At 54.6% G+C, this 8564-nt stretch overlaps 1 protein-coding gene across 1 annotated transcript; it reads left to right on the forward strand.

Annotated features, from left to right (window-relative positions):
* Positions 1-6344: 6344 nt before the first annotated feature.
* On the forward strand, positions 6345-8313 carry LOC116781968 (olfactory receptor 52B2-like). Its single transcript, XM_032677871.1, is given in 9 exon segments — positions 6345-6386; positions 7273-7373; positions 7440-7573; positions 7576-7660; positions 7704-7753; positions 7756-7863; positions 7866-7956; positions 7958-8051; positions 8053-8313. Coding segments are annotated over 9 exon segments (966 nt in total).
* The last annotated feature ends 251 nt before the right edge of the window (positions 8314-8564 follow it).

An 8564-nucleotide genomic window follows, 5' to 3' on the forward strand; every position in this document is an offset into this window, starting at 1 on the left:
ATCCCAGCTCTCCCTGGACAATGTAAGTTATCAGATGGAACAGGAACAAAGTGTGAATTTTCTGTTCCTTCTGGCTGGCCTTGTACAGGGCTGATGGATTTACAGCCCAGAGCAGGGACTGGAGCAGGTTTCCTGGAGAGCTCATGAGCTCCATCCTCAGAGGATTTTGGCACTCAAGCCCTTGGCTGACCCTGCTCTGTGCAGGTGGTGGGACCAGAGACATCCCAGGGTCCTGTCCAGCCCGGATCACTCCACAGTTCTGTGGCTGTGAGAGGCTGTCACGGGTTAGGTTCTGTCACGGGTGTTCAAGACCTGTAAGACTAAAGTTTTGTGCTTTTTTAGTCACTGGAAGCCTTGTAGGAAGTGCAAGGAGCAGGCTGGCAATGGCAGTGGCTGCAGTGGCAGCTGGCAATGGCAGTGCCCCAGTTCCCATCACCTGTGTCCTGCCATGGGGGAGTCTCACCCCTGGTCCTCCACCCACTTCCAGAGGTCTGTTCAGCAATTGGTGGCTGTTAGACAGGAGCTGCTTCAGTGCAGCCTCTGAGGGCTGGGATTACCCAGGGGACTCTATTCTGTCTGAGAATCCCAGACTGGTTTGGGTTGGGAGGGACCTCAAAGCCCATCCAGTGCCACCCCTGCCATGGGCAGGGACACCTCCCACCAGCCCAGGGTGCTCCAAACCCCGTCCAACCTGTCCTTGGACACTTCCAGGGATCCAGGGGCAGCCACAGCTTCTCTGGGCAACCTGGACCAGGGCCTCCCCACCCTCCCAGCCAGGAATTCCTTCCCAATATCCCATCTAACCCTGCCCTCTGGCAGTGGGAAGCCATTCCCCCTTGTCCTGTCTCTCCAGGCCTTTGTCCAAAGTCCTTCTCCAGCTCTGGTTTGGGGGTCAGTGCTTGAAAAAAAACCAGCAAAAAATTCTGAGGAGGAGGGAGACAGAACAGACATTATTCCAGCACTGTAGAAAACACTTGTTTTCTACAGGGTACAAAACATTAATTTTTAAAGAGCTGTAAGGCATCTTCATTGTGGAAGTCCCAGGAGAAAACATCTGATGCTGAGGATTGTTTAATGCCCTTGAGAAAGATGAATTGGAATGAATGGAAAACTAAGCCAGACATATTATGATTAGAAATAAAAGCCTTATTTTGAATAATGAGAATAATTAACTGCTGTGAGAAGCACGTGAGAGCAGCAGCAGATTTCCCTGCAGTGACTATGCCCATATCTCCATGGCCCTGGGGAGAGGGAAGTTTTTGGGTTGTTTTCTCAGTGACATCTTTGGAGGACCAAGAAGCTCTCCTGTCCTCACTCCTGGTTTGGCCCCCAGCTCCTACTTCTGTGCTTGTTTGCAGTGTGACAATTCCTGATATTTCTGAGCTGTTCCTGTCCATCCCCCTTGGATGGGCTCTTCTCAGCAAGAGTAGATCTTAGAATCACAGAATTTCCTGGGTTGGAAGTGACCCACAGGGACCACCAAAGCCCAAGGAACGTCACAGTCCAAGTCACCAGGGTCTCTACAATCCTCCTGGGCTGCTTGAGCCCTGCTGTGTTGTCCTTCAGTGTCAGTTCTGAGCTGTTTTACCCTTAAAGCCCCTCCTTTTCCACTCAGGGTTCTGTGACCTGCAGGTGAAGTTTTATGGGTACAACACTCATTTGTGCAGTTTGAAGTTCCCAGAATGGGGTGGAGGAACATGTGGACAAGAGTGATGAGCTTCTGATGGGCAAATCTACACAGAACCAAAGCTCTGGGTAGAGTCTGAAGGGATTCCAGAGTTTTCCAAGGCCATCCAGAAGCAGAATTCATGACTGTTTTCCACACACCTTCCTATGAGCATCTCCAGCCACGGCTCTTCCATGAACAAATAGAAAATCAATGCCAAGCACACTGTGGAAAGTCCCCTCAGAGAGAGAAGGATTCTATGTGGATTTTGCAATATACTGGTTAAAAAGGAATTATTTTAGCTTTAAAAGGTTGACATTTGTTGACATGTGGCTGTGCCAGGTGCCAGGGGGCAGCACCAGGGCCGACGTGAGCCGGTGGGAAACAACTCGTTTGCTTCCTCAGTGAGAGATTCCTCCCTGTATTATGGAATCATGGAGCCATGGAATGGTTTGGGTTGGGAGGGACCTTAAAGATCATCCAGTTCCAGCCTCTGCCACAGGCAGGGGCACCTTCTATTATCCCAGGTTGCTCTGTGTCCTGTCAAACCTTGGACATTCCCATGGATGGGGCAGCCACAGCTTCTGTGGGCAACCTGTGCCAGTGTCTTCCCACCCTCACAGCCAAGAATTCCCTCCCAATATCCCATGCAACCCTGCCCTCTTAGTTCAAAACCATTCCCCGCTATCCCATCACATCTCAGTGAGCAGGAGGCAGAGCCACAGCCAGCAGACAGGAGGGTGGGGGGTCACTGCCGCTGCTGCCCCCAGTGGGCAGAGGGGCTGTCGGTGGCAGTGAGGGGATGAGGGAGGAATCGTGGGGACAGGGAGCAACCTGGCATTGGCCCCATGTCCCAGGTGCGTGTGGCAGCGGAGTTTGTCCAAGCAGACAACTGCAGAGCAGCTCTTTGGGACTGCAAACACACCCTGGGCTTTGGAAGTGCCTGCTCCTGGCACAGAGTCTGGGAACAGACACCACAGCTCATCCCTCGGGAACTGCCCTGGGCACGACCCCCAGACACGAGCCGGGCTCTCTGTGAATGGACCAGGGGAGTTCTGATGAAAAGAAAACTTTTGTAATTCAGAAAATTGACGTGGACATCAAATACCCTGAAAGCTGCGAGCGAAGGCTGAACAAACAAAGCTGTTCTGCTCTGCACCTGGGCTTTTCCAGCGCCTCCACCAGCACTGCTCTTTGGATTTGCAGATGAAGAAATTGAGCAGCGACCTGGGGACTGTGAAAGCTTCTTTCCAAGCACCACACAAACAAGAAACGAACCATGGGATGCTGAGACATGTTTACCTCCTTTTGGTTTTGTTTCAAAACAAACCCAATTTTCCTCGGCTGGGTGAAGATTTGTTCTGCTGGTGGTGCTGGAGCGTGTCTGCTCTGGGAACAGGGAATTCAGTGTGGATGCTGCCAAAATCCAACACTGCTGGTAGCCCATGAGAGGAGAGGGGGAGCCCAGGTGTGGGGGTGCAGGGCTGGCAGCAGAACCCCAGAACGCCCCAAGGGCTGGCTGGGATGTGAAGGTTCGGGGTGTTTGACATCCCCAAAGCAAAGCCAGCAGGACAGGGGTGTTCAGAGAACGAGGGGAGCAGGGTCTGGAGTGGAGAGGGAGGGTCCCTGGGGGCTCTGCAGTGGGGTTGGCCATGACAGCCTGCAAACAGGTAGGTGTGGTGGTTGTCTCAAGTGGAAATGGTCCTGGAGTTCCCTGAGCTCGTGATTCCCATGTCATGCTTCTCCCTGGGCCCCAGGGATGAGGCTGGCTGGGAACCAACCTTCGAGTTGAAGGCTGGACCTTTCCATCTGTTCCTTCACACAATGGCTGAGCTCTGGTGCCCACCCATGTTCTCTGGCACTGGCCCCTTCCCTGGCAGAGGCAGCAGTGTTGGATGGTTCCAGGCACGTGTTTCCAGCCTGGCCAGGACAGCAGATATCATCTGCCCAGCATCCCCCTGGAGAACACCAACTGAGCTTTTCCAGGGCCTGGAGCAGTGATTCCACTGTGGCAGCAATCCTGCAGCTCTCTGGGACCCCTGTGCCAGCCCAAAGCATGACACAGCCAGGCCTCACCTCGTATTTGGGATTTATTTGGGTTAGCAATCCAAGTGGAGAGTGACTTTGTACATGGGCAGAGAGGGATAGGACACAGGACAATGATTTTAAACCAACAGATGTCAAGAGGAATCCTTCCCTGGGAGGGTGGGGAGGCCCTGGCCCAGGTTGCCCAGAGAAGCTGTGGCTGCCCCTGGATCCCTGGAAGTGTCCAAGGCCAGGTTGGACGGGGCTTGGAGCAACCTGGGCTGCTGGAAGGTGTCCCTGCCCATGGCAGGGGTGGCACTGGATGAGCTTTCGGGTCCCCTCAAACAACCCATTCCATGTTTCCATGACTCCTGCAATACCTGCAACCCTGACCAAGCAGTAGCATGTGGCACTCTTGCCTCGGGGGTTCAGGGGTGTTTGATGCTGTGCTTCCCATTGCTCTTGTGGAATTATTATTTTTATTATGGTCAAAACCTTCCTGTGTTTCTCCAGGTGCTGGAGTGACTCCCCTGCTGCTGCTGCCTGGAGTTGATTAGTGCTGGAATGGTCCAACCTGCAGGAAACTGTTCCTGCAGGTGGATGTGTTGCAACATTAACCACGTTGAGATCCCTGGGGGCTGCAGGGAGGGGTGGTCACCCACTGCCCCGGGGGTGGGGTCCAGTCATTCATAGAATCACAGCATGGAAGGGTTTGGGTTGGAAGGGACTTTAAGGATCATCTAGTTCCACCTCCCTGCCATGGGCAGCGATGCCACCCTGGCACTCTACTTCCAAGGAGGGCTCCAGAGCCCCAAACTCTTCCTCCCATCCCTTAGAGGAGCCTGACCCACAGATTCCTCTCTCATTCCTGTGGGGAAACTCTTCCAAATTCCTTTTAGGGAACTAATCACCAAGAGTGATCTGCATAACAATAATTATTCCAGTCAGGGATTGCTATTTCTGCGGGTGTGCTCAGTTATTTGCAGCAGTGATCTCCTCCCGTGCTCGCCCTCCCTCTCGACACTGTCCGTGTCACACGGGCTTGTCGGACTCCTCGCACCTGTTTTCCCAAAGTTTGGCTGAGCCTTCCCGAGCCTGCGGGCCTCCAGGACAGGAGGGGTGTCACTGGGGGGTCACTGTGCCCTTGCTGGGCTCTCACGGAGCCGCCGCCGGGGACCGAGAGTGCAGCGAGCGGCACCTCCCGTGTGTGGGGCCGGGTGGGGCTGGGGAGTGAGGGGCCCCCCAGGGCTCAGCTCCTCTCTGGGGGACTGGGAGGGCACCCCAGGGCAGCTGGAGCTGCCGAGCAGGGCACGGAGCCTCCCCGCCCTCGGGGGTCCCGAGCAGGTACAAGCGCTCCCACCACCCCGGCTCCGGCTCCAGTATCACCTCAGCACAGCCCGGAACCCTCCCCAGGTCGGGAGCCGGTGTTTGTGCCGTGGATTTGGGGCCCGAGGGATCTCTGGGACGCTGAGAGCCTGGCGCAGATCTGTCAAATTCCCTGTTAACAACAAACCGGGGAAAAGCCTTCCCTCCTGAGCGGAGACATCCAGCTGAGATCCGACGCGCTCCGACGGGGACGAGGTGTCCCCGGGTGCTGGGGGTGCGGGCTGGGGATGTCCCGAGAGCTGGGGGTGTCCCGAGAGCTGGGGGTGCGGGCTGGAGGTGACCGAGCAGCAGGAGCAGGCGGGAGTGACCCCGCAGGCACAGGGAGATGCTCGGGGGGCGATGCCGGCGTGGATCTCCCGCCTGGCTCAGCCCCGGCATCCCCCCACTGCCCTCCATGCAAGGGAAACGGGTCTGCGATTTTCCTTCTCTTGAGAGGGGAATCACTGGGAATAACCCGGGAATCCTCTCTCCCCCAGCCTGGTTTTGTTTCCCCGACCTCTCTCCTGAAGGCCGGTTACCTGGGGTGGGGGGAGGCTGCCCCCGGGGATGCAGCGGGGGGGCTCCAGCCTCTCTCCCTCCCTCTGCAGCACCAAAACCTTCTGCAGTGATCCCACAGCTCTCTGCGGAGCTTCCCGTCGTACCAGGGCAGCTCGGGAGGGACGGGGGTTGGTTTTTCAGGTAATTGTTTTTAGTTTAAATTGAAATTAAAAGAACTTAGGGAAGAAGAATCCAAGGGGCTGCTCGGGGAAGCTGTGGGATCTGCATCCTTAGAGCTGCATTAAAAACTGTAATAACAGAAGTTTATAGTGAGAATGGATGATGCAGGAAGGGGTCTGATAGACCGTGGAGAAGGGGTCTAATGCTGAGGAGAATCCTTTGGTGCAGAGCTCCCGGTGCACTGAGATTCCCACTGGATCCACGTTTCTTTGCAGTTTTGCATTCCCATGTTGCTGGAGAGGCAGAGCTGTTGGCATGGCAGCACAGCTGTCAGCTACCAGCACTGGTAATATTTTGTCTGTTAATACACCACATCTATTTTTGTTTCATGCAATATTTACACTGAACTGTTTTAAATAATTTACAGGATTGGTTGTTATTATTAGAGAATAGTAGTTATTGTTATACAATAATTTTCCATATTCTCATTATTATTATTATAGAATCAGTTATTATTTTGATGAATTTTATTTTCAAAGACAGTCCACTGTCGTGTTGTGTTTCCCTGGATCAGGCTCCTTGGACTTTCATGGTTCAGGATGTTGTAGACATGGAATTGAATGTGAACAGAGAATCCAATTTGTTGTTGAAGGTACAGTTACTTTCTCACACAGAGTCAATTTTTTTGGTGTGTTTTTCAGCACTTACATCACTGTCTCCTCTTGGCTGCATTATGGATAATTCCTGGTTTGAGTTTTGATATGTAAGACCTGACTGCTAATGCAGAAGTTGCTGAAAACATTTGCATCTCTTTTCAACTTTTGTGAGTCTGGCTCTGACCCAGCCTCTGGGGCTCTTCAGGCCTCTCCAGGGCAGCAGCACATCCTTCCTTTGGCTGGAGGGGGAATTCCACCTCACTCAGGTTTTCCCCTGACCCAAAGGTCTTACCAAGTACCTGGTTAAATTTTATTTCTGCTCTGAAAAAGAACTGAAAAGCAAACTGAACCGGGTCCCAGAGCCCACAGGGGAGGGAGAGACTTCGGAGATAAGGAAGGAACTTGCAGCCATCTTCAGACTTGGAGCTGATTTTGTTCTCTACCCTAAGTGTGAGTCCAGAAGCCTCAGAAGTCCCCATTCCTGATGTCTGAGAACATCTTGTGCATCCCTGCAAACACTTGACCTTTCTTCTCTCATTGCTTGATTTCTTCTACTCTGGGCTCAGAGAACACAGAAGTATCACAGTATCTGGCTGATTCTGTCTCCAGTCACTCTGTTTGAAGTGGAAGCACTTGGAAGAAAAACACATTTATGTTGTATTAAAATGAAATGAGGAGAAAATGTGGACGTTGCTGTTTACACAGGGGGGGTGCCAGGACAGGCTGCAGGGCAGTGCAGAGCATGGGGGCTGTGAGTTGGGTTGGTACCTCTGGCTGTGGCTCTTCACAGAGCAGAGCAGGTGACAGCAGGGGTTTGGAGCCCATGGAGGAGCTCGAGCACCTAAAATCCCTTTCTGCAGTGCCTTCTGCCTTTGCCTTCAGGTGAACACGGCCCTGGTCAGCCTGACCAGCCACGTTCATCCTGGTTGGGATCGGGGCATGGAGCAGCTGCACGTCTGGATCTCCACCCCGTTCTGCACCACGTACCTGGTGGCCCTGCTGGGGAACAGTGTCCTGCTGTTCCCTGCTGTTCCCTGCTGAGCCTCCAGCCTCCTCCTGCCCATGCTGGCCGTGGCTGACCTGGCACTCTCCACCACAGCGGTGCCCAAGGTGCTGGCTCTGTTCTGGTTCCATGCCCAGGAAATTTCCTTTGATGCCTGCCTGACCCAGATGTTCTCCCTGCACTCACCTGCTCGGCGGGGTCGGTGACCCCTCTGGCCACAGCCTTTGACCACTTCACTGCCGTCTGCACCCGCTGTGCCAGGGGGCCGTGCTGACCCCGCTGTGCCAGGGGGCCGTGCTGACCCCGGTAGCCGTGGCCAAACTGGCCTGGTGCCTTTACTGAGGAGCTTCTGCATCATCTTCCTATTTTCCTGCTGAAGTGGCTGCTGTTCTGCGGGCACAGTGTCATCCTGCACACCCACTGTGAACACATGGGCATCGCCCACCCAGCCTGTGCCCACATCTCCCTCAGCACCTCACGGTGCCTCTGGCCATGGTCACACTCCACCTTGGCCTCATTGCTGTGTCCCGTGTGTTCATCCTCGTGGCGCTGTTCAGGCTCCCTCCAGGACCACAAGGCTTTCAGCACCCGTGGCTCTCACATCTGTGTTTTAGTCTTTTTCTCTGTTCCCGTTGCTTTCCCGGCACTGACGCACCAGCTTCGGCTGGAACATCCCCCGCCACGGCCACGGCCTGCTGGCCAACCTGCACATCCTGCTGGCCAACCTGCACATGCTGCTGGCCAACCTGCACGTGCTGCTGGTCAACCTGCACGTCCTGCTGGCCAACCTGCATGTGCTGCTGGCCAACCTGCACGTGCTGCTGGCCAACCTGCACGTCCTGCTGGCCAACCTGCACGTGCTGCTGGCCAACCTGCACATCCTGCTGGCCAACCTGCACGTGCTGCTCCCACCGCTCTGAACCCCTCGTGTGTGGGGTGAGGGCACAGCAGAGAGGGGAGAAGGTTGTGAAGGTGTTTGTCTGCTCCAAGAGCCACTTCCTGGGAGAACAGGAGTGAAGGTGATGGACACCTTGGTGGGACTCCAAGCTCCCCACCCCAGAGTCTTCTTCAACTCTTTCAGGCAACATTCCCAAGTCTTCTGCCATCCCAGTCAAACACGGAACACCCGACACCCCCACACCGCTGTCCATGAGTTTGTGGAAAATGAAAG

The sequence above is a fragment of the Chiroxiphia lanceolata genome, chromosome 2 (assembly GCF_009829145.1).
Source record: "Chiroxiphia lanceolata isolate bChiLan1 chromosome 2, bChiLan1.pri, whole genome shotgun sequence".
Classification (NCBI taxonomy): domain Eukaryota; kingdom Metazoa; phylum Chordata; class Aves; order Passeriformes; family Pipridae; genus Chiroxiphia; species Chiroxiphia lanceolata.